The sequence below is a fragment of the Pristis pectinata genome, chromosome 16 (assembly GCF_009764475.1).
Source record: "Pristis pectinata isolate sPriPec2 chromosome 16, sPriPec2.1.pri, whole genome shotgun sequence".
Lineage (NCBI taxonomy): Eukaryota > Metazoa > Chordata > Chondrichthyes > Rhinopristiformes > Pristidae > Pristis > Pristis pectinata.
In genome coordinates, this window is record NC_067420.1 from 4,050,347 (window position 1) to 4,077,205 (window position 26,859).

At 41.5% G+C, this 26,859-nt stretch overlaps 1 protein-coding gene across 3 annotated transcripts in view; it reads right to left on the reverse strand.

The window, feature by feature from the left end:
• pcif1 (phosphorylated CTD interacting factor 1) overlaps positions 1–26,859 on the reverse strand; it is a 75,396-nt gene that overhangs the window by 22,834 nt on the left and 25,703 nt on the right. For all 3 annotated transcript variants that reach the window (XR_007957595.1, XM_052031505.1, XM_052031506.1), the window contains 8 exons: positions 25,981–26,112; positions 21,885–22,105; positions 19,555–19,709; positions 17,735–17,882; positions 16,643–16,726; positions 11,827–11,926; positions 7,352–7,514; positions 352–524 (listed from right to left, as the gene is read on the reverse strand). Coding sequence is in view for 2 of the 3 variants with exons in the window: in XM_052031505.1 (XP_051887465.1) it covers positions 352–524; positions 7,352–7,514; positions 11,827–11,926; positions 16,643–16,726; positions 17,735–17,882; positions 19,555–19,709; positions 21,885–22,105; positions 25,981–26,112 (1,176 nt within the window). In the remaining variant the exon portion in view is untranslated. The remainder of the gene's footprint in view (positions 1–351; positions 525–7,351; positions 7,515–11,826; positions 11,927–16,642; positions 16,727–17,734; positions 17,883–19,554; positions 19,710–21,884; positions 22,106–25,980; positions 26,113–26,859) is intronic.

The window sequence follows — 26,859 nt, forward strand, 5'->3', positions numbered from 1 at the left end:
ATAACATTTTACAAAATTGTGGAAATTCAAGGAACCAGCCATTCACTGCTCTCTGTCCATTGTAGGTGAAATAGGAGCCTTGTCCAACTTTTGAGTTCTTGGTCCACTTTATTGTAGATTACACAACTTCAAATGCATTTTCAAATATGTTTCAAATTCCTTAAGAGCTTCTGCCTTTACCAGCATTTCATCAGCTGAGTTCCAGACTCTTGCTACCAATTTCTCAACTGCCTACCAATTCTTCTCCAATTTACATGACAGAAGAACATCTCACATTATGATGCAAAACAAAATCCATTTCATACTCTCTTGCCCTACATAACCAGACAAAAAAAAAAGTAAAAGACTTACCAGTTTACTTAAGTAGTTCCGGCTGATCTTCCTAACTTCTCCTTTATAACGTACACAGGCAATATCATTCTCAAAGTGCATTTCAACACGTGGGAGTGGAATTGGAGGGTATGCAAGCCTTGAAGGATAACAGTACACCAACCTGTCCATTACCTCTGGCCTCTCCAACTCTTCTGTGGGACAGCAAACAGTAAAAGTTCAGAAATTTGAGTCAGAAAGAAAATCTGAAGTTAAATATATATTGTACAAGTGATAAAGTAGATGTGCAGTGGAGAATAAAATTATAAATCAAATATTTAAAAAGGAAAGAAGGAATAGCACAAGTGAGGTGAAAGATTTCAGAATACAAATTGTATCCAATCTCCTGTTTAAAGGTGGTAAATAAGATTTCTATAATCTTTTATATTATTAACTCTGTATTAAAATAAATGGTAAACAGAATTATGATAACACTTTTAAAGCATCCAGATGCTTCTGCAAAGTCATTTTTGAAAATGTAAAACATCACAGTATATTTTTAAAGAGAGCTTTAGTTCATTTTTGTTTATCAGAGCCCCTCAGGAGAGGAAGTCTGCCATCTCTACCTGATCTGACCACATGCATAAGTGGACTCTGAAATGAACTAGCAGACCACTCAGTTATACTGTTACTGCCACTTTGAAACAGAGAAAGAAAAACACTGGGTGGATCACCTGACACTGACCAAGCCCACAAAGGGACCACTGCAAAATCTGTGGAAACAAATTCCTGTCTCCACACCAAGGACCCAATCCATCATGTTGTGCTAAATGGGGATAGACTCAGATCAACTCAAAACTGATTATCCATGAGGCACTGATGACCATCAGCAACAGCAGAAATGTGTTTCACCACAGTCCGTAACCTGTGGGGCAGCATATTCCTCATTTCACCATGGCCATCAAGCTAGGTAATCAACACCGGTTCGTAACAGTATTGGAACAGCTTGGCTAAAGATGTAGTTATTGATATAACTAGCATGTGGCTTGGTCCCAAGGCCATTGCTGTATCCATTGCTCTCAGCCATTTCTTAATATCATGTGGAGTGAACTAAATTGGCTGAAGTCTGGCTTCTGTGATGGTGAGGATCTCAGGAGGAAATCAAGCTGCATCATCCACTTGGTACTTCTGCCTGAAAATAGTTGGAAATGATTCAGCCTTGTCTTTTGCACTTGTGTTGGACCCAGCTGTTGCTGAGAACAGAAATGTCCTTGGATCCCCTCCCTCCCGCCAACTGTTTAATTGATCACCACCTTTCATGACTAGATTGGTAGGATTGCAGAGCTTCCATCCACTCCATTGATTATGAGAGTAGTTAGCCCTGACTATGGGATACTGTCATTGCTGTTATGCATATATCTAGTCCGATGTTCTAACAACCAAGTTGGCACCTCAGTTTTAGGTAGGCCTGGTACTGGTCTAGCATGCCCTTCTGCACAACCAATGATATTGGTTGGCATATACCAAACAATGCAAGAGACTGTCCAGGTATACCCTGCTCACCTCACTCACAAATATCCTGCCCAGTTTGGGTTTCTAGGCTCCTTCACTGCCTTGGTCCAAACATGGAACAAAGACATGAATCCTAGAGGTGAGATGAGAACAACTGCCCTTGACGTCAAGGCAGCACTTGGCATCAAGGGGCCATGTTAAAACTAAAGTCAGTGGGCACTCTCATGTTTGGCACAATAGGAATAAATGGGTATAATTAAGTATCCATTTGAGAGACATCATTAAAAAGTGACCAAGACTGGAAATGAAATATTCCAGGAAACTTAGAAGAAATAGGCAAAATGGAAAAAGAGCTGGGGTAGCTTTGATGGTACAGAATGGGATAAGAGCAATCAAAAGGAAGGATCTTAGTCCAAAACATGAAGTAGAATCATTTTGGGTGTAGCTTAGAAATATCAAGAGCCAGAAAACATTGGTGCAAATTGTACATAGGACCCCGAACAGTCATGGTAATGCAAGGCACAGTATACATAAGGAAATCAGAGGTGCATGTAACAAGGGTATACAATATCTAGGGGACTTCAATCTAATATATAGGCTGAAAAAGTTAAATTAGCAGCTTAAGTGCAGAGGATAAATTCATGGAGTGTACAAGAGATTGTTTTCTAAGTCAGTATGTTGAGGAAACAACAACGGAGCAGGATATTTTAGATCTAGCATTGTATAATGAGACTGAGTTAATTGATAATCTGATATTTAATGGGTCTTTAGGGGATCATGATCACAGCATGATCAAAGTTTTACATAAAAATTTAAAGTGATCTTGTTCAATTTAAATAACACAGTTTGCTAAGGCGTGAGATGTGTTATGCTGGATTGGGATACTTCATTACAATGCATGACAGTAAATAAAAAAATGTCTTAACATTTAATATTAATACATAATTTACTTACAATAAGGCACAAAAACCCAAGAGGAAAAGTGGTTTAGCCGTTGACATGAAGAGAAGTTAAAGACAATATTAGATCAAAAGACAGTATTGCCCAAAAATGTAGTAAATCTGAGGACTGGGAAAGCTTCAGAATTCAGCAAAGGAGGAACAAGGCATTGATAAGAAAAAGGTGGAATATGTGGGTTAGCTAGCGGGAGATATAATAACAGACTATGAGACCTTCGACAGACATGGAAAAAGAAAACGGTTATAATGTGGATCTTTTGTGGACTGAGACAGGAGACATTATATTGGGGAATAAGGAAACAGCAGAGAAATTAACCATATATTTTGTGTCCGTCTTCATGGAAGACACAGGAAACCTCTGGTTAACAGTGGGGAGCTACCTTTCTAGTGTGAAAAGGGAGCTCAAAGAATTTAGAACAGTGAAAGCTCTCTTATCCAGCATATGCTGCACTTGATAGATTAAACCCTTGTTATTGGCTTGCTCGTTTCCAGCGGCGAGAGAGCGGAGAGTGCTGGAAATTAACAAGGAGCGAGGTTTTTTCTTTCTAGCGTTCAGGATAGCAGCGAGTGACTGCGCGGGTGCGTGACGTCACTCAGAAGCGCGCGGGCGATTTAAAAAGAAGCCTGCCATATCCAGTGGGCAGCGTCGGAGCGGGCAGCTGAGTGAGAGGGAGCAGAGTGGTTTAGGCTTTGGCTCAACGGCTTCGGCGAGACTGGGTAAGAGGCGAGATTTATAGAGAGGGGGTAAGTTATTAGTTTATTTATTTATCTCAGTAGTATTTAGCAGTATGCATCTGGGGTTGGTCTTACATTTGGAGTGCCAGATGTGGGGACCCTGGGAGACTACCAGCCTCCCCGATAATCACATCTGCACAAAGTGCACTGAGATGCGGCTCCTCAAGGAACGTGTTGAGAGTCTGGAGCAGCAGCTCGATGACCTTCGGCTGATTAGGGAGAGCGAGCAGGAAATAGACAGGAGTTATAAAGAGTTCGTAGAGAGTACCTCTGTGGCGGTCCCCCTCGAAAATCGGTATCTCATTTTAGATTCCATTGGAGAGGATGACCTGACAGAGGAAAACCACGGCAACCGGGACCTTGGCACTGTGCCTGGTACTGTGGTCCAGCGGGGAAGGAGAAATGCAGTTGTTATTGGTGCCATGTGCCAACGGTAGTAAGAATGCGTGGCTGAGTGACTGGTGCAGGGGGCAGGGCTTCAGATTTCTGGATCATTGGGACCTTTTTTTGGGGAGGCATGACCTATTCACTAAGGATGGGTTACACCTAAACTCCAAAGGGTCCAATATCCTGGCGGGAATGTTTAACTTAGCTGTTGGGGAGAGTTTAAACTAATCTGGCAGGGGGATGGAAACCAGGATGTTAGGATACAAGATGTTAGGGTAAGGGAGGAGGTTTATAGAAACAAGTCCAAGACAGTGTGCAGTGAGGATGGCAAGAAGGACAGGCAGGTGAAAAGTCAGGATAATTTGCTTAACAATAGAAGTACAACAAACCAGGATGTTAGGATACAGGATGTTAGATAGATAGAAACAAGTCTGTGATAGTGTGTAGTGAGGATGGTAGGAAGGACAGGCAGGTGAAAAGTCAGGATAATTTGCTGAACATTAGAAGTACAACAAAATCAATAGCAGATACTGGACTAAATGTACTATATTTGAATGCACGTAGCATTAAGAATAAAGTACATGACCTAGTGGCACAACTACAGATTAGTAAATACCGAGTCATGGCTTTATGACGGATGTGATTGGGAACTGAATGTCCAGGGGTACACAGTGAATAGGAAGGATAGGCGGGTAGGCAGAGGGGGAGGTGTGGCCATGATGGCTAGTAATGATATAAAATCAATAGAAAGGAAGGACATTGGGTCAGAAGAGGCGGAAACTTTATGGGTGGAGCTAAGAAATAGCAAGGGTAAAAGGACAATAGTAGCAGTTATATATAGGCCCCCTAATAGCAGTCAGGAAGTGGACCATAAGCTGCAGTTAGAAATAGAAAAAGTGTGCCGGAGTGACAACGTTACGATAATTATGGGGGATTTTAACGTGAAGGTGGACTGGGAAATCCAGCAAGCCAGTAGATCTCAGGAGAGTGAGTTTGTGGAATGTCTACGGGACAGCTTTTTGGAGCAACTTGTTGATGAGCCCACCAGGGGATCGGCTGTTTTGGATTAGGTGATGCGTAACAAACCGGAGGTGATTAGGGAACTAAAGGTAAAGGAACCATTAGGAACTAGTGATCACAATATGATTGAGTTCAGTTTCAAATTTGAGAAGGAGAAGCTGATAACTGGTGTATCGATATTTCAGTGGAACAAAGGAAATTACAGTGGTATGAGAGAGGAGTTGGCTCAAATTGATTGGAAGAGTAAGCAAGCTGGAGGGACGGCGGAGCAGAAATGGACTGAATTTCTACAAGAAATAAGGAAAATGCAGGATAGATATATTCCAAGAAAAAAGGTTTTGAATGGAAAAAAGGCACAAATGTGCATAACGAGAGAGGTGAAGGCTAAAATAAAAGCAAAAGGGAGGGCATACAAGGAAGCAAAAATTAATGGGAAAACAGAAGACTGGGAAACTTTTTAAAAACCTGCAGAAAGAAACTAAGAAGGTCGTTAGGAAAGAAAAGATGAATTCTGAAAGGAAGTTGGCAGATAACATTCAAAAGGATACTAAGAGTTTTTTTAAATATATAAGGAGTAAAAGACAGACACGGGTTGATATAGGACCAATCGATAACGGTGCGGAAGGGATTATAATGGATGATAAAGAGATGGCAGAGGAACTAAATGAGTATTTTGCATCGGTCTTCACTGTGGAGGACATCAGCAATATACCAGATAGTCAGGGGTCTCAAGGAATGGAACTGAGTTCAGTTAAGATTACTAGAGAGAAGGTGCTAAGAAAACTAAATGGACTAAAGACTGATAAGTCTCCTAGACTGGATGAGGTGCGTCCCCGGCTTCTGAAGGAGGTGGCTTTAGAGATAGCGGAGGCATTGGTGATAATTTTCCAGGAATCGATAGACTCCGGTATGGTTCTGGAGGACTGGACGGTCGCAAATGTAGTTCCGCTGTATAAGAAAGGTGGGAGGTAGCATAAAGGAAATTACAGACCTATTAGTCTGACATCGGTGGTGGGAAAGTTATTAGAATCGATCCTCAAGGATGAGGTTATGGAATACCTAGAGGTGCAAGGCAAGATAGGTCCAAGCCAACATGGTTTCGTGAAGGGAAGATCGTGCCTGACCAACCTACTGGAGTTTTTCGAAGAAATCTCAGGTAGGGTGGATAAGGGAGAGGCGGTAGATGTTGTGTATTTAGACTTTCAAAAGGCCTTCGACAAGGTGCCGCACAAGAGACTGATTAATAAGATGAGAGGTTATGGAATTACAGGTAGGATAACAGAATGGGTGGAGCACTTGGCTGGTTGGCAGAAAGCAAAGGGTGGGAATAAAAGGATCTTGTTCTGGTTGGCTACCGGTTACTAGTGGTGTTCCACAGAGGTTGGTGCTGGGGCCGCTTCTTTTTACCCTGTACATTAACGATTTGGATGATGGAGTAAATGGTTTTGTGGCTAAGTTTGCAGATGACACCAAGATAGGTGGAGGAGTAGAGAGTATTGAGGAGACGGGTAGGTTGCAGAGAGACCTAGATAGTTTAGGAGAATGGGCAAGGAAATGGCAGATGAGATTCAATGTTGAGAAATGTGCAGTTGTACACTTTGGAAACAGAAATAAACGGGCAGATTATTATCTAGAAGGGGAGAAAATTCAAAGTACGGAAGTACAAAGGGACTTGGGGGTACTTGTGCAGGATACTTTAAAGGTTAACCACCAGGTCGGATCGGTGGTAAAGAAAGTGAATGCTATGTTGGCATTCATTTCGAGAGGTATAGTGTAGAAAAGTAAGGAAGTGTTGATGAGGCTCTACGGGTCACTAGTGAGGCCTCATTTGGAATACTGTGTACAGTTTTGGGCCCCATATCTTAGAGAGGATGTGCTGATGTTGGAGAGGGTTCAGAGGAGATTTACGAGGATGATTCCCGGAATGAAAGGGCTTACATATGATGAGCGTTTGTCGGCTCTTGGACTGTACTCACTGGAGTACAAAAGAATGAGAGGGGACCTCATAGAAACATTTAGAAAGTTGAAAGGACTGGACAGAGTAGATGTGGCCAAGCTGTTTCCCTTGGTGGGTGAGTCCAGGACCAGAGGGCACAATCTTAGAATTAGAGGGTACAGGTTTAAAACAGGGATGAGGAGAAATTTCTTTAGCCAGAGGGTAGTGAATTTATGGAATTCCTTGCCACGTACAGCAGTGGAGGCCCGATCATTGGATGCGTTTAAGGAAGAGATAGATAGATATCTAATTAGTCAAGGTATCAAGGGATATGGGGATAAGGTTGGAAATTGGGGTCAGTTTTTTTTTCATTGCCCCGCCCCCCCCACCATTTCTCATTCCTTTTCCTTTTTTTCCCTTTTCTTTGGAGCAGACTCAATGGGCCAAATGGCCTACTTCTGCTCCCTTGTCTTGTGATCTTGTGATAACTCACCTGACATATTGCACTCTCGGAGTATTGCTAAATGCTTCTCTCGGACTCGCTTCACATATTCACCAGATATGTAATAGATCTTCCCACAGATTGCTTCCACTGAATCTTTAGCCACTGCTGCCACGTGGGGTCCACATTGCTTCCGCAAATGTTCAAGCCTCTCCTGCAGCAAATAAAAGAGTCAGGATTTTATCACAATATATTTCTACAAAGAAGCATTTGTGAATAGCATTTAAATAACCCACTTATTTCCATTCTCTAAGTTGCAATACCTCTCTATTAGTGGTTTGAAATTTCTTCGTATGAAACATCAGCTTTTCTGTTCTACTCTTATCTAGTGTTCAGGATGCTTTCTCAGAAACAAGAATGCTACTAGAATCAGTGCTAAAAGGGATCATTGCAGTATTATATAGAGAGAAAGATACGTTACTGACAGTACAACTGTGCCAGGAACATGGTTAAGGTGTCAGTCCTCAGCTGGCACTCCGGATCTCATCGCTGCATAGCGTGAGTGAGCCACTGAGGCAATATGCAATGGCTTCCTTTGAGGGCTTGTGCTGGACACGTTGGGTCAGCAGAGCTCAGGGCTGCATACTGCCTGGCCCAGTGACAGACATGTGACCTTACAAGGAGAGGAGGACATAGCAATCTCATTAAAGCGAATCCCTCCGGTATCCATTTGTAACTTTGAAGCCCAGACCTCATTAAACACAAAACCTCTACTATATTAACAAGTTCCAGTTATACCATAGTTTTTCCATTTTAACTCTTGTGCCTTTGTGGAATGTACAGTAATAAACTGAGATCATAATCATTTGTGTCCTCAGATGTCTAAAAAGTCTCCAGGGCATATTTATGGGACAAATGACTGCAGACAACATATTGGTGTTGCATTAGTGAATGTTCATTGTAAATAGGTAGAGTAGGAAGATCATGATATCAATCGATGTGCAATGTTGATTTGAATCCAGTGTTGCCATTTTGGAGATCAATGTTGCATTCTTAACTTTGAAGGATTCCCCCACCATCTAGACTGGCCATCAACAAACTTATTGTAAAATCTGGCTGATATCTTCAGCCACTGCTACAATCGTTCCTGGGTTTTGTGTTGCCTATAAATGTTTCAAGCTGCAAAAGTAAGCAGGAATTGTGTGGCGGGCTCTGAAGAATTTTTTGTTGACTTCACAGTTTATGTACATCTCTAGGGCTTTCCTTACAATATAGCTTGACAGGTAGAATAAACAGAGAGCAAGAACACACTAGTTAGGATGGCAGACTTCCCAATGATACTGGGTGGCTTTGACTGCACGGACATCACTTGGGCAGTGCACATCAACTACGGCTAATATTGGAACTGAAAGGTATTCCATTCCACTCCTTCAATGCCCAGTTGGTATGCAACACAGTGAATCATGCAGGTCAACACCAGTACCTTGGCTGCTGGCCACTGTGTTAAACCCGGCTGAGCAATGAGGAGAATCTAATGACAACATGATTGATGACACATGTGTGCAACATATGCTCCCAGGAGCAGTATACATACAATGAAATTCATACAGCCATATACAAGTAATAGAAGAGGGCAGGCACAGTAGTGTAACAGTTAGTGTAACGCTATTACACCGCCAGCGACCCGGGTTCAATTCCAGCTGCTGTCTGTAAGGAGTTTGTGTGTTCTCCCCGTGTCTGCGTGGGTTTCCTCTGGGTGCTCCGGTTTCCTCCCACATTCCAAAGACGTACGGGTTAGGAAGTTGTGGGCGTGCTATGTTGGCGCCGGAAGTGTGGCGACACTTGTGGGCTGCCCCCAGGACACTCTACGCAAAAGATGTATTTCACTGTGTTTCAATGTACATGTAATTAATAAAGAGATCTTATCATGGTGGAAGTGTAGTTGCAATACTTGGACAACTCCATAACAGCCCTGAAGTAAACAGCAGAGCAAAGAACCATAGTTTCCACCAAGAACCCAGCAAACAGTTGAAGAGCTGGAGGTTGATGTGCCTTTATGCCTAGGCTGGTCATGAAGAACATAACCCGAGTAACCGCAATCCTGATTTCTTCATTCACCAACAATCCTCTGCTTCACCTTCCTGAAATCACTGATCATCACAGCGTCCACTTAAGTACATTACACAAATAAAAGCCAACATAAACATTTCAAATCAAAATTTTAAATGAAATCTTGGCAACTGCTTGGATGTCAACTAATTGCCCTTTTGTATTTAGCTGGAGCCTCTGCATGTCTTAGTGTATTCACGGAGTCCTACCAAAGTGGATACAGAATAGCTGGTGGAAGGCTACTGGCTTTCAGAGGACATGGGAGATGGTCTTAGAAGTCAATTCTGAACATTGTGGCACAGCTGAGGTTGCAGAGGGAGTGTGTGCTTAGAACATCTGTCTATAGGCTTGGCACCTTTGCCTTTTGCATTCACAAACTGCACTCTGTGATTATTGATGTTGATGAAACCTATTTCTTCTCCTGTATGTTGCAAGACTGCAGTGTTTTAACCTGATTGCCCTTTTCCTCTTTTGCAAAACTATCTTGTGTAAATGCAGAGCAACAACTATAATCGAAGATGGACAGTCGTAGCTAGACAGTGGTTTAGAGTGTGGCGTGTTTACTGATTGCACACTGAGTTGTTAGGTGTTCCACAATCTGTTTCTTCTTGCTACAGTCACATATTGGAGATGATCTGAATTTCCATTTGTACATCAGTTGCTCACACATGCCATGATTTGTGCAAATACGATTTAGAAATAACATTAGCTAATGTAGGAGAACAAAACTAGGGATCCTCTGTATTGAGTCTATCACAATGTGCTTATTTGTGACCTTTTGCAAGTTCCTTTAGCTTCCCAAACTTCATTAAGGTCATAATGGCCTGGTCGTACACAGAAAAGGGTTTGCAGTGGCCAGCTCCTGGTGAATGGGAAGTGCTTATTTTCCTCAGATCACTGGATTTCGCGAAGGTTGGTGGCATCTTGGTGTATAGATGGAGGAGGAGTGAAGTTTGACTGCACAGGCAGCCAAGGTGCTGGAGAGGGCATTGATTTTTCAGTGATGCATTGAAGTACAGCATTGAGTTGAATATCATTGTAACTGCGGTTGTATCTGGCCCACACCAGAACGCAGTACTTAGCTCTCGAGTAGGCAAGAGTTTTTGCTGATATCGGCATTGTTGAAGTACTCCCCATACCAATCACATCTTGGACAGAGGCTTTCGCAACAGATACATTTTTTTGAGGATAAGGTCAATAGGTTCTCTTGCCCTCTTCTACTATAACTGGGAGCTACACCCTTACGGTCAGCCAACTTTGCCATTAGTGGTGCTACCATGTCACCTCTGTTGAGGGACAAAGAAGATCCCCCCACTCAGGGTAAATCCTGTTCTCTTGCAGCTGTTAGCGATTCTTTCAAGTGATGCTCAACATCTTTCATGCCCTTGTATGATTTCATGACACTTTCATGAACTACATTCAGTGTTGAAGATTCCCAAACCTGTTACTTCCTGACTGTATTCCACTCTGTCCATACCATTAGTGAATGTGTCTAGACTGATCTACCTGACTTGACTATTTAAAATTTAAATATTTATTTATTAGTACATCGAAACAAACAGTGAAATGCATCTTTTTGCATTAACAACCAACACAATCTAAGGATGTTCTGGAGGCAGCCCGCAAGAGTTGCCACACTTCTGGCGCCAACATAGTATGCCCACAACTTTCTAACCCGTACGTCTTTTGGAATGTGGGAGGAAACCCAAGCAGTCATGGGCAGACTAAGGGATAGCTCTTCCAATTTTGCTAAGTCTGGATATGTTGGTGAAGAGGATTTTGCAGGAGAGATTGTCATATATCATTGCATACCTCAGATCAGATGCCCCATCCTATCTTATTGTTATTGTACTTTGTCAGAGAAGTTAGGTCAAACTGAATGGTTTTCTATACAATTTTAAAGATCAGTTAAGAGACAACCACACTGCTGTAGATCTGGAGTCATGAATTAACTCATTGTGAATCTGCTCCTACTGATTGGAAAAGGAATTTTCTGTCCCTAACAAATGGGCATTAGAAAACCAGAGAGGATTTTACAATTATCCAGTAGTTCCATCGTCATTACTATTTTAGGTTTCATTTAATTCATTTGAAATCTTTATTCGCTATGGTGAGATTTAAATTCCTGTCTCCTACCCCTGGATCAATACTCCAGTATTATAACCACAATGCTGCTGTATTCTTATTGTCTAGCTCTCCTGTCACCTCATGAATCTGTTCCTCTTTGACTCAAATTCCCCCTTAAAGACAGTCTTGTTACTGGCAAACCTCTACAAATCCACTTCTTTCACTAATGCTCACTATTTCAGGACCCTCATTCTCCCTGACCTAAATTATCATATTAATGTCCATCCCTTTACCAAGCTATTATTGCATTGTTTTGTAATCTTCCTTTTAACTTTTAGTTTTTCCCTTACCATATAATCTTCTTTAGTAGCAGATGGCTCCTTTCGTAGCCAGTTGAAAGTATCTTCAACATTCCATTTCACAGTTTTCCTGATATCTGGTGTAGCATTCCTGGGGAAGCAGCATAAAGTGAGCAGGACAACATGGATCCTCAGAACGTTACTCACAAACAGGCAAAAAGAGTCAAGATCTTTCTCATAGCCCGAAATACACAGATTTTCACTGTAAGTATCTATAATCACTCCAGCCAGAGCTCCAAAGGAGTCTGGGAAAAATTCCAATAGACCTAAAACAAAAATAATTTATTTTCTGATCAACCTGTTGTCTAACATACACAGAAATTCCCACATTTGGTCTGAAAATTTTTCAATCCTTGCTTAACAGACCACATAAATTCATAGAGTTGTACAGTGTGGAAACAGGCCCTTCAACTGCCAACCTAAACTAGTCCCATCTACCTGTGTTAGGCCCTTATTCCTCTAAATTATTCCTATTCACGTCTTTTAAACACTGTAATTGTACCCACCTCTACCACTTCTTCTGGCAGCTCGTTCCATATACCCACCATCCTCTGTGTGAAAAACTTGCCCCTCAGATCCCCTTTAAATCTTTCCCCCTCAACTTAAATCTATGCCCTTTAGTTTTAGACTTCTCTACCCTGGGAAAAAGACCGTGACCATCCACCTTATATACGTCCTTCATGCTTTTATAAACTTTGATAAAGTCACGTCTCAGACTCCTTTGCTCCAGGAAGAAGTCCCAGCCTATCCAGTCTCTCCTTATAACTCAAGCCCTCCAGTCCCGGCAACATCCTTGTGAATCTTTTCCGCACCCTTTCCAGCTTAATGGCATCCTTCCTATGGCTAGGCAACCAGAACTGCATACAATACTCCAAGTGTGGTCTCACCAACGTCTCATACGGTTGTAAAATGATGTCCCAACCCTTGTGCTCAATGTCTGACTAACGAATGCAAGCACCTTCTTCACCAACCTGTCTACCTGTGTCGCCACATTTAGGAAACTATGTATTTGTACCCCTGGATCTTTCTGTTCTACAACACTCTCCAGGGTCTTGCCATTTACGTGCAAGTCCTGCCCTGGTTTAACTTACCAAAATGTAACACTCTGCACTTGTCTGAGTTAAATTCCATCTGCCATTCCTTAGCCCACATTCCCAGTTGATCTAGATCCTGTTGTAATCTTGGATAACCTTCATCACTGTCTACTATGCCACCAGTTTTGCTGTCCGTAAACATACTAACCATGCCAACTATATTCTGATCCAAATCATTAATATAGACAATGAATAACAATAAACCCAGCACCAATCCCTGCTGGTCGCAGGCTTCCAATCTGAAAAACAACCCTCCACTACCACCCTCTGTCTCCTTCCACCAAGCCAATTTTGTATCCAGTTGGCTAGCTCACCCTGGATCCCATGTGATACAACCTTCCACACCAGCTGACCATGTGGGACCTTGTCAAAGGCCTTGCATGTAGACAACGTCAATCCTCTTGGTCACCTCTTCAAGCAACCCAGTCAAATTTGTGAGATGCGATTTCCCACGCACAAAGTCATGCTGACTATCCTTAATGAGTCCTTGCTTTTTCAAATGCTGGTAGATCCTGTCTCTCAGAATCACCTCCAGTAACTTTCCCACCACTGATGCTAGGCTTACTGGCCTGTTGTTCCCTGGCTTGTCCTTGCAGCCCTTCTTAAATAAAGGCACAACATTAGCCATCCTCCAGTCTTCTGGGACCTCATCCATGCCTAATGATGATACAAGGATTTCTGCCAGGTCCCCAGCAATTTTGTTCCTAGTTTCCTACAATGTCCTAGGATACACTTGGTCAAACTCCAGGGATTTATGTGCTTTAAGACCACCAGCACCTTCTCTTTTGTATTGTGGATATGTTTCAACACATCACTATTCTCTCTCCTGAATTCCCTCACTTCCATGACCTTCTCCATGGTAAATACAGACCAGAAATACTTAAAACCTCACCCATCTCCTGTGACTTGTTCCTTTAGGGATGCTATTCTCTCCCTTGTTACCCTTTTGCTCTTAATACTCTTACAGAATCTCTTAGGGTTCCCCTTTACCTTATCTGGCAAAGCTATCTCATGCCTTCTTCTTGCCCTCCTAATTTCCCTCTAATTTTCCTACATCCCTTATACTTCAAGGGATTTGCTTGATCCCAGCTGTCCATGTCCATGACTCTTTCTTTTTCCTGACTAGACCCTTAATATCCCTCATCAACCAGTGTTCCCTAATCCTTCTTGCCTTGTCCTTCACTCTAACAGGAACATACTGGCCCTGAACTCTCCCTATCTCATTTTTAAGACCCTCCTATTCGCCAGACATCTCTTTGCCTCCAACAGCCTCTCTCAATCAACCTTTGCAAGTCCCTGTCTAATGCCGTCAAAATTACCCTTGCCCCAATTTAGGACTTTAACTTGTGGATCAGTCCTATCTTTTTCCATAACTATTTTAAAATTAATAACTTATGGTCACTGGCTCTGTAATGCCAACAAGTTTCAAAAGGCTATAATCCAGGATAAGTCAGCATGCTTAGATGCTACCCAATTCACCACCCTAGCATTCATTCCTTCCGTTACCAGTGGACCATGTGTACAATGTGTTGCATCTACAAAATGCACTGCAGCAATTTGCCAAAGCTTCTTTGACAGTCCCTCCCAAACCTGTGCTATCTCCCACCTACAGTTAAGGACAGCAGATCTGTGGGAGTGTTTTCACTTCCAAATTTCCAAGTCACAAATTATTCTAACCAGGAAACATTCTTCAGCGCAGCCAAGTCAAAATCATGGAACTTGTTATTCAACAGTACTGTGGAAATAATAACATGAACTGTGACTGTTGAAAAACGTTGTTCAACACTATCATCTCATAGGCAATAAGTGCTGGCCTTTCCAGTGATATCTGTCAATTCATTTTTAAAAAAACAGTAATTTTTATGACCGGCGTTTTGAACAGCACAACTTGCCCTGAAATTCTACTGACCACAATATCATCTCAACCCATCAAAGTGGATCCATCAGATAGAGGTACACTGCTTCAGAAATATCTTCTTGTCCCTCTACTACTCAACAAAGTGGGTGTCCAACTTTCAAGTTTGCGTATTTTGAAATATGGTCTTCAAATCACCCCTTGCAGTAATTCCCATTCTAGGTATCAAGGAATTGTTTATACATGGTAGGTTGCACATTGCTTTCGATGTGATGTTAGAACCATATGGAATAGCTTGTCCCTTCTTAGTTCAGGTATTGAAAACCAAATAAATGCAGATGCTGGAAGTCCAAACTAAAGGCAGAAGATGCTGGGGATATGCAGCAGGTTAGGCAGTCTCCAAGAGGACAGAAACAAATTTAATGTTTCAGATCAGAAGCCTTCATCAGAACATCTTTTCCAGTTCTGATGAAAGGTCATCGAACTGAAAACATAACTGTATTTGGAGTGCAATTTTGCAAAGTGTAAGCTTGAATTCATTACAGTCTGGGTTCATTATACTATTAATGCTTCAGTTCAAATCTAATCCACCACTTGCATTTCATGCTAGTTTAGAATGTTGTCATGAATAAAACAAATTTGGGAGGACAGAATATACAGCTGTTACAATGCATGGGGTTCACAATTCAGATGTGCATGATACAAACGTTTCACACAGCACACTTGCACTTTGCTGGAGTGATATTTGAATACCACCTTCACTATTTTAAACATTTCGTGCAGTGACACATTGTGAAGCACATGTGAAAATCTACCTGAATACTGCCACTGTGATCATCCCAGGGAGAGCCACTCTTAAGATTGACATTGAGTTACATTTAGTCCAATTACTGAAACTGGGAACATTGCAGATAGAATCCATCTGAATACTTACATAGAGTACAATAAAGAGTTTGTCTGAATACTAACACACGGATCATTCAAAAGTCTATTCATACATTTGAACTGACAAAAATCCCAGAAAGCGTCAGTCGGATTACAGACACAATGAACACCTCAGGGAGGGTATGCCTTTGACACTTTGACATAGTGGGTCCAGGAAAGTATATTTGAATACTGATAGGGAGATCATGACAAGAAAAGTTCTGAGTACTAATAATGGGATTATTCAAAACTTTGACTGAATGTAGGGAATCTATGAGAAAGAATTGCCTCAAAGTTTTTTTTGCATGGTACTGGCATTTTCTGACATTACACAGAATGGAAAGCTGATAATGAGGTTATTCGTCTGAATTCTGCCACTCCAGTCTATCACTTCCTCCCTTTTTAAATAACAATTTCATCTTGATGGTCACCAAGTCCTCAGGTACCAAGCTTGTAGTTAAAGAGCACTAGAAAATGTTCAATTAGAGCCTGTATTATTTCCTCTCGTTTCTTTTAAGAGCCTGGATTAGTGACCCTGACAACTTTTTCACTTCTAAATATGCTAGGTCTCTTATTATGTCCTCTCTCTCTCTCTCTCATTTCCAATATTTCACATTCTTCCTCCTTAATGTCAATGTCTGTATCATTTCCCTCTTCTGTGAAGGTAGTCTGGATATTTTCACTTGTCAGCAGATTACTTAAGGACACTGACTCATATTTGGGAGTAGTATTAAGGGACAGGACAATATCGCAGAAAGAGTCAGTCCAAGTCCTGATATTGTGAAATTTCAAAATCTGTCTATATATTGATTCTTATAACATATAAGAGAAGGTCTTAATATGAACACAGTGGACATCTCAAAATACACATGAATACTGATGCTGGGAACATCCCAAAGAGCAGCCGCCTAAATATTTTTCCTGGTAAACTAACCTGGATTCAATCATCCGCTTTGCCGACTCCGCATATTTGAAAAGCAATCTTCGGGCTTCCTCCCTGTACTTAATACGAGACAATCTGCAAAAAAGATAAAAGATTTACATTGATTTCATGGTGCCAATTTCAACATAGTGAACCATGTGGCATGAACATAAATCACAACAAAATGTGGGAGCTATATCTTTATATTCATGGAACATTTCTTCCAAACAACTGTCACTGAGAGAGATCCTGCCTTACATTCAAAACAAAAATGTGAACGTGAGGCAATATATTCCAGAGTAGAATTGCGAACTGCAGTAAAGTGACTCCAGTGTCTAACCCCTCAAGCAGCCAAGCATTCTGCTTCATTAACTAACTTTTAACTAACTTTTATCTCACTTTTATCAATCCTCATTCCTACTTCTCTCTCAATAAAAGCGTTTCTGAGTCAGGCCTATTTCAATAAAATGCACTCAGTATCTAACATCCCAGTAATCAATCTCCATCACTTACAGCAGTACGGTCATCAGATTTTAACAGGAGAGGCAATTGCTGCGGCCACGGAAAACCAGTTGTTCAATGGCACAGAAACTCTAGCAGTAGATAAATTAGATTTCAACCAGGCTTGTGCCACTGTTGCACGCTTCTTTATGGTACAGTGACAGCATCTGTTTTTTTTAAACCAAATATAACTTATAGTGAAAAGAAAAATTCGGAAGGAAATTCTCACACTTCCAGCAGTGAGTCTAAATCCACAATCCACCATTCCCAGAAAGGAGTGCTGTTCAGAGACCACAGTCTGAGCAATGGCTGGTGACAACTCAAAAGTCTTCTCTTCATTAATGGATCCCCACTACCTCCAAGCTAAAACTATTTATCTATTTATACTTGTCTAACCCCTGGAGACAAGGGGGTCAAGTTTGAGAAGAGTAGCTTGTTCTTGCTTGTGCAGGGGTTGTCATGGGATGCTTATGTACAGGGAATTGTATGGGTGAGAGGGAAAGTACTTGCAGAAGTCTTATATGGAATAAGGGGCTCAGTATATGAACCACAATGCATATGCCTAGTGTATGTATTATATATACAAAAAAATAATCACATTACCTGATGGGAATGTCATTCATTACTTCCCGAAACATGGAAGGAGACACAACAGGATCACAATCACTGGGCAGCAAAGGATCCTTGCCCTTATCGATTGCCTTGCGTTCCAAAAGCCAGCGATTAAATGAGTCACGAGGCGGATCAATCCCTGCCGGAGCAAACAAACTGATGTTAAAAGGTGCTCACAGATGGATGTCCTGTCTGGAGATGGAGCATTCAATTTTCTCACATTCTTGTAGCAACCACTAGGTATATGTAGTGAATCTGGCTTGAATTTGTCTGTTATTTTCTACTACTATATTGGGCAACATAATCACAATTACTCAAATGAAATTGAATGTCACTTAAGCAATGGAACAATGAAATTCAAAGGCAAATACGTGCTTTAGAAGTACAGCAAGTCCCCGGGTTACGAACGAGTTCCGTTTCTGAGACTGTTCGTAACCCGATTTTGTACGTAACTCGGAACAGTATCTGCGCATGTGCACTTGGGCCGGGGATCACGGCCGCACATGGCCCCAGCCGCACATACGCACTTGGCCCGGGGTTGGGCCAAAGAAGGTGTACCACCGCCGTGGTAGGATGGGGGGCTGGGCCTGCTTACGAACCGACCACGATGGTCGGTTCATAAGTACAGGCGTTCGTAAGTTGGGGACAGGAAAATAGCTGCCAAATTTGATCAGTGGTGAACTGGCTGTTTTCAGTGTGATTGCCAGCAAGAACGTTATAACCAACTTCAACTGAAAGAGGCTAGGTTTCCTGCTTTTTCCCTACTGCCAGCCAATCTGCTGTTGGAAAATTCACAATGGATATTGTGTTAGGACCCAAAAGGTTTGGCTATTATGCTTTTCAAGTCAATATTACTACCTTGGCTAACAGATAAGGCGTGGTCCAAGGAGGGACATGATATTCAGCAAGAGTCAGAACCTTGAGAGTAAAACGTGTTCAGAAGAAACAAATTCAGCCATAGCCTACGTGGTCTTCCCTTACACTATCCTACAAGAACCCTGCTACTGAAATAAGGGGACATGCATTTATATAGCACCTTTCATATTGTCAGGACAGAATTCTGAACAACCAATGATGCACTTTTGAAACATTGCCAATGTTGCAATATCGAGAAACAAGACAGCCAATTTGGACATAGCAAGCTCCAACAAGTGACAGGAATAAGCCACCAGTTAATCAGTTTTGCTGGTTAATATTGCCCAAGACACTTTTATTAGATCTGAGGGGGCTAAAAAGACTGAAAATTGGACTTGTATCTCCTAAAGTTTGCTACAGTGAAAGGGTATTTGATTGAAACAAAAGGTTCTGAGGGGTCTTGACAGGGTCCACTTGAGAAGATCTTCCCTCTTTTGGAAAATCTAGAACTAGGAGTCACTGTTAAAAGATAAGGTGTCACCCATTTAAGACAGAGAGGAAGTGAAATTTCTTCTCGCAGAGAGTCATGAGTCTTTGGAACTCACCTCCTCAAAGGGCAGCGGAAGAACAGTCTTTAAATATTTTTAAGGCAGATGTAGATAGGTTCTTGCTAAGCAGAGGAGTGAAAGGTTACCTAAAGCAGGCAACAAGATGGGATTGAGGAACAACGAAATCAAGCACGGACTTATCATATGAAGTGACCACCTCCTGCACCTAATTCATATGTTTGTATGGCAAGTAGAAAGGAAGGGGAAATGAACCTACCTGCTCTGGAATCAAACCCACAGCCTGAAGTATGAAGTGTTTTCTCTTTCACACTTTGTGATTTATATTTGTGCATATCAAGAGCAGCGGCAAGAGAACATTTCTGCAGCCCAGCCAGCTATAGGGATTACCTTCTCTCTGTTGGCACAGCTCATGGTAGTGTTGTCTCAGTTTTAATGTCAGTTGTGCTCGTAGTATTTCCACGTCTGGGTGTGGTGGAAGCAGCTCAATTGGGGCACGCTCCTTAATCACTGCATTAGTTGGAATATCAAGGTCCCAATAAACACTGCAACACAGAATTGTAACCTGTGATTCACAATTCAAGCTTATATTTACCTACCTCTAAACAGCAATCCCTTATTTATAAAAGCAACTCTACTGCCTAGAAAACAGATTGTGCAGCATGGTCTTTTCTCGCACAATACATTTGAAAATCAATGCTTTTTTGGGGAAAACTGAAAAAACATGGTTAATCTCCAGGATTTGCACAGTTCACAAAATATGATCCAGCTGCTTCCAGTTGCAATCCACCCCAGCACACTTTGGTCATTTGACACACAGGATGCATGCAGAATGATGTTATTCAATATGTAATATAGTGTTAGTATTGCCAGGTGAAATTGGGTCATGTTTTTCTACTTCAGCAATTTTCAGGCACGGTGGTGTAGTGGTTAGCGTATCGCTATTACAGCATCAGCGACCCGGGTTCAATTCCAGCCGCTGTCTGTAAGGAGTTTGTATGTTCTCCCCATGTCTGCGTGGGTTTCCTCTCACATTCCAAAGACGTATGGGTTAGGAAGTTGTGGGCATGCTATGATGGTGCCCGAAGCGTGGCGACACTTGTGGGCTGCCCACAGAACACTCTACGCAAAGATGTATTTCACTGTGTGTTTCCATGTACATGTGACTAATAAAGATATCTCATCTTATTTTTCACTCACAAGGAAGCACCTTTTCATACCATTCTATTCAAGGCAGTTGTGAAATTTAAAGGATTACTCCCACAATTGACACTCATATCTGTAGAACACTCTGAAGGTTGTTTGCTAATTAGGGAGACCACTGCTCTAATCACAGGAATCTTGGATGAGGTAACTCCTTCCAAGGATGCATCTGGGGTGCTTCCACTGGATATGAATGAATGAACTAGGGCAACAAGACAGACCTGAGCGTCCAGAGGAAGGAGGGAAAGACGGGTGCATGTCATCAGAACCTATCTCCATGAGTAGTAAGGAAGTCATTCTCCTAACACCAGCTCTCTGCAGAGCAATATATACACATTCAATGCCCTTCTTAGGGCTAAACTACAATCACGCTTAGACAGCTCAGCTCAAAGAAGTCATGGTCACTTTCACCCTGTATTTGCTAGCCTTGGGATCATTCCAAGGAATAGCATCTACATCCTATATCCAAGTTTTCTTTTCCTTCCAGTGGAGGTCATTGATACTCTCCAGTTTTGAACACTTGTCCTTGAGCAGAGACCAGTAAACTGAGCAGAAACCAGATTTACATAATTTCCCACTGCCCTTTATAATTTGTTTTTTTTTAATTTTTAGGCAGTCCACATTGCCAGTCACACTTCATCTTCTTCTCCACTAGGAGGACTGTATTTTGGGGAATGAGGCATTTCCCCTTCTTCATTGGCTTCTGATTCTTGTCCATTCTACAGGGAATGCAGTTGATCAGAGGTATAATTACTACATTTCCACCAGGAGCCCAGTAGAGAACGTCATGGGGACTTCACTTGTAGAGACGACAGGAGAATCCTGGAGGGCTGCCCCTAATCTTCCCAGGGATGACACACTTACCCAGGGCAAAAACATTTCCCATTTAAGGACTTAGTGTATGCTTGTAAACAAATATATGCAGGACACAATCACAAGGGATAATGATAGCTGATTCATAAACTTTCACAAGGTAACTTAATGAGTTCTTGACATGGAGAAACTGGCTTTGCTATGGAAAATGAACAGGAAATGTGACTGACAGGTAATTCATACAAACAACCAGGATAAGGATGGGCCAAACTCCAAGTTTATGTGCTACATAATTCTATTATTCCAAGTAATTTTGCTGTGTCCTGTTTAATGTTATCACTGGGCCATGCTTTGTATTAGGAAATGTGCCATGCTCTGGATTGGATTTAAGTACCAACACAATGATTTGCACTGGAGTAAAATAATCTCCAGCTTCAATAGGTTTATCAAGAGCTTGGATTTGAGTGCTGATACTTTCTAGCTTTGAATCGAGGGCAATACTCCTCTCAGCTTGGATTTGCGTACTAATATTTCTCCAGCTTCTATCTGTGTATCAATACTAACCAGACTGGATTTGAATACCAAAACTAACCATCTTGGATTTACACACCGATACCATCTAGTGGAGTTGTGTGAAAATATTAGCATTAATATTTCAGAGATCCCAACTTCCTTGCTGCCTGAATTTAATGATATGCACTTACGCTGTTGGACGGATAGATACAGGTGCAAGAACAGCTGACGACGAGGACGATGAAGATGCTGACGCCCCTGGTGCCAGTGACAATAATGATGAAGGCGTAGGTTGTAGTTTTTCATCAGTTGACTTGGATCCAGTTGTTCGGGATAACGGTGTGCTCGGAGCACCAGAAGCGACGGGTGAAATAGGAATTGTTGGAGTTGTAGGAGTGAAGGAGGCATCTGTCTGTAAAGAAAAAAATAACAATATAATTCAACAATTTCAGTTAACAAAATCAACCAACAGTTAGACAGAAATCTAGACACAGTGAAAGCTTATCTAATGGTTACACAACTGCTGATTTTTTTTGTGTGGGAAACAAGGGTAAAATTGCTCTTGAATAATGGTGTTAAATTGGTGGCAGCTTTACTGGCTTCATTAATTTCTCCCTAACTCAAGTGCTGCCAGAAAGTCTATTAAAAAAGCTTGTCAGACAATGTCACTGAAACCAAAGGCCTTCTAGCTACAATCACAGACCTCCTCCCTTAACCCAGAAATTTACTGAGAATCCTCAATTATTGTACCTTACGGCCTTGGGTGAGTGGGTTGCACTGAGGACCTGGGCATCACAGCCTTGAATGAAAACATTATTGGGTGTTCAGGAGATCACCCAATAATGTGCCTCAACAGTTCATTCATCCAAAGGACTTTGGATAACAGTCACACTGACCATCAAGTCAAGCATACGCTGTTCAACTCTAGCCAGATTTTTCTGTTTATACTTTTAGAATCTCAGGAATTGGAAATTGCTGCTGAGTAGACTAATTGCTACATTGTTAATCCTACATTGCTGAGGATATGAAAATTAATCCAGCCTAACCTCAATTCCAGCTGGACGGCATAATTTTGAAAACCGTTTATGGTAAGGTCAGCAGTGGGTGAGTTGTTAACCTGAATCCGAACTGCCTGACCCTGTGGTGCTGGTGGAGGTTAAAGGTTCCTCCATGGTTTAAGAACATCAGGGAAATCTCTTGGAAATATTTAATCCTCAATCATCAAAGCACGGATTAATGAGTTGATGATCTCATTGCTATTTGTGGAACATGGCTGACATAGAATGAAAGTGGTTACTGCTTCTAGGACAAGTCATTACACCACATTATTTGTTATGGCATTTAAATGTGGGCAGGCACTGTAGTGTAGTGGTTAGCGTAATGCTTTACAGCGCCAGTGACCCAGGTTCAATTGTGGCCACTATCTGTAAGGAGTCTGTACGTTCTCCCCATGTCTGCATGGGTTTCCTCCGGGCGCTCCGGTTTCCTCGCACATTTCAAAGACCTACAGGTTAGGCTATTTTGGCGCTGGAAGCGTGGCGACACTTGTGGGCTGCCCCCAGAACACTCTACGCAAAAGATGCATTTCACTGTGTGTTTTGATGTACATGTGACTAATAAAGATATCTTATCTTAGTACTGATAAACAAATGGTGTTGTGATGGGGAGTTATAATCAGACACTCCTTAATTTAGTTTTGTATTTTCTCGACTTTTGAAACTTTGGGGCAAGTGGCTGCTGGAATGTAATGTAAAAGACAGAGGAGGGGATAGAGAAAAATATAAAAGATGGATAATGGTGATATCTGTCCATGGGAACCAAGGTCAGTTTATCTCCACTGGAATGTTTAAGCAGAAGGAAAGCTGATATCTTGCAGAGTAAAACCTTCACACAAGGATAATTAAGCAATGAGGATACCATACTGCTTCAACATTAAGCTGTCTTTGTGTGGTGGCATGTATCCATTAACAGGTCAATAGCTGCAAAAAAAGCAAATGATGTAGGAAAGTAGCATCAAGCCCAGATAATGAAATAACAGGCACCTCCTTGTGCAACTATCCTCTCTGCTACTGAATAATGGGAGACTGAGTGCAAACTAATGATTAGTTGAACAGAACTCCATAAGACTTGCATTATAGTATGAAGTCCATTAGAAGGAAGACTTCAATCAGAATTTATGAGACACCTAATAGATTAATCAGAAACAAAACTAAAAAATCAGGATGCAGGCAATGGCAAACTCTCCTCAGAGTATAACAGTTAGGGTACCTCTCCACTGTATTTTGAAAGTTATTGCCTGACTACTTGCGCTGAATAAAGAATAAACACTGTCATTGATAGGATTTAATGTTGAATCATTTCACACATTAAAGGGTCAATTGACACAACAGCAACTGATGTTACCCCTCCGCCCTCCTCAACTTTTTTGCAATCTTGGTTGCCCAGACAGTGATAACCACCTGAAGGTGGCTTTTATACATGACAGAAGAATAAAGTTAGAATGAAGTTCTACCATTAAACTGGGTAAGATCTCCACAATGTCCTCAATGCATCCTACAGTTGTTTCCATCATTAACATTCCCTCACAATATCAGGAGCTTAATTGTCCAGAATATATTCATCAAGTCACAATAGAATGCATACATAACAATTTGGACCCTGTTGCACCTAATTCAGCCTGATTTCATGACACTATTATTCAATTCTCCAAGTTATAATTTGTACCTTTACTTGTTCCCCTTCAGTTTCGTCAACTAATCTTTCCTACCTTCCACACTATCGCAGATTTGTTTCTCCGAGCCATCTAATATTCCCCACCAACTACCCTCCCACCCTTTTCCCGGGCTCTGGACTTGATTACAAGTTTTTAGATTTCTAACTTTGTCCAGTTGTGATGAAAGGTCAACCTGATGATGACAACTCTGCCTCCCCCTCCACAGATGCTGCCTGACTGCTGAATGAAACAGAAGCGCAGAGAGTAAAGGGAAGTGATAATGGAACAAGCAAAGAAACAAAAGCTGGGTCTAGAGGAGTGCAAAAGAGAATAGCAGAACAACTGAAAAGCCGAACCCTGCTGATGCTGCAGATCAGAGATAAAAACAGAGTGTGCTGGAAATACTAAACAAGTCAGGCATCATGTAATGAGAGAAACAGAGTTAGCGTCCCATGTTCATGACCTTTTATCAGACCTACCTGAAATTATTGAACTCAATGCTGAATTCAGAAAGTTGTAATGTGCTAACGTGCATCTGAACACAAAAAATTAGGAGCAGGAGTAGGCCACTTGGTTGCTCAAGCCTGCTCTGCCATTTACTAAGACTTTTTAATAAGATGCAAGCTTAGCCTTTCCAACCTTTCTTCCAGGACTAGCTGCCCATTCCAGGATTAGTCTAGCAAATTTGCACTAAATTGCTTCCAACACACTCGTACCCTGCACATAGTACTCCAGATGTGGTCTGACCAACGATCTGTATAACTAAAGCATAGCCTCCTTATTTTTACACAGAATTCAGCTTGCAAAAACCAATGACATTCTGTTAGTTTTCCTAATTACTTGCTTCACCAGTATAGTAGCCTTATGCATTAAGACAAACAATCTCTTGGCATCTCAGATCTCTATATATGTTTTTTCATTTTCTGCCTTACTGGACAATTTCAGAGGTTCCCACTTATCAGACCTTTGCCCACTCACTTTTTCTACCTACTTGCCTTTGTAGCCTCCATATGTCCTCTTCACGACTTGCTTTCCTACACACCTTCCTTCCTACTGAAGTACAAAAAAAGATGACCTTCTATATCTTGAGCTAACTTTGAGCTACATTGGAATGACAGAAGTGGTTAAAAAATAGAGAGGTGGGAGTGGGAACTTGATGGAGAATTAAAATAACAGATAACCAGAAGCTTGGGATGCACTTATGAACCAAGTGCAGATGTTCCACAAAGTGGTCACCCAATATGTAAATGGTCACCCCGGTGTGGAGGGGACTGCATTCTAAGCAGCATATACAATATACTACGAATGCTGGAAGCACCAGAAATGGTGAAGGATGGAAGGCGAGAACGAGAGCATTTCTATTGAGGTTCTGAGAACAGGGAAGATTGAGAGCAGAAGTGTAGAAAATGGAACAGATATGGTTGAGGAAAATTAAGAACATATGTCAGAGGTGCTTCTTATTTCCACTAAGCTTCTAAAACTTAAGTCTGGGTCATCACAGCAAGGGGGCCATAAGATATTCACAGACAGGCACAATGAATGGAAAGATTAATTTAAAATCAGACAATTCTTACTCGGGGTTTTTTGAAGCTATTTGCTGATTGCTGCTGGGTATCCTCAGAATGTCGCCGCTTCCGTTGTGCATTTTCAGCTACCGAATTGCCTTCACCTGATTCTACAGTTGCATTTAACCCAAGAGGATCAGACTACAAGAGAAACAAAATTAAATGTTAAATATTAAACATTTAATGTTGTATGGTACCTTCTGCTCTCTCGATCCAGTATTTTCCATACTAGGTGAAGTCATGGCAGTGGGGTGGCTGCCACGGCAGGAGGACACTAGGAAGGCTGCAAAACATTTCCTTTTGATTCATTGCTGGGCTGCTTCATCATCCTTGCAATGGATAAGCGTCCTCTCTTTTTTTCTGTCAATGTAATTGATAACATGGTTTTGGCAATATTTAAATTGATGGAATGCGAGTGTTGTAGAGATCCTTCCCGTGGTCAATGGAAATGTTAACAACTTTAATTGCCTTTGTTTAAAACACATCTTTGATTCTCAGTACCCACAACTATCAGTGTTGGCAGTAACGGCAGTTGAATGCATCTCATTTATACATTTTCTCATACTATCTGATTATTTTATTTAATCTGCATGTAATTAGTTTGACATTTTCTTAGCTGTTAAGTCACTTCAAAGTATGCAAATTACTTGGTGCTCAATCAGAAGTTTTTCTCTCTCTTTTCTTCTCAACTTAAAGTGTCCCCTGGTGTCTGTGCCTTGCTGTGGTGGGACAATTTGCATACTCAAGTCATTTCATAAGGTTTTTCCTCTATGTTAAATTGGTCTGAGAAAAAAGGCCATACCAATGCCCTGTTCCTCCCTATTGGGGGGGAGGTAATATTCTGTAAAAAAAAACAAGTATGTTTCAAAAATAGAGTTGGAGAAATCA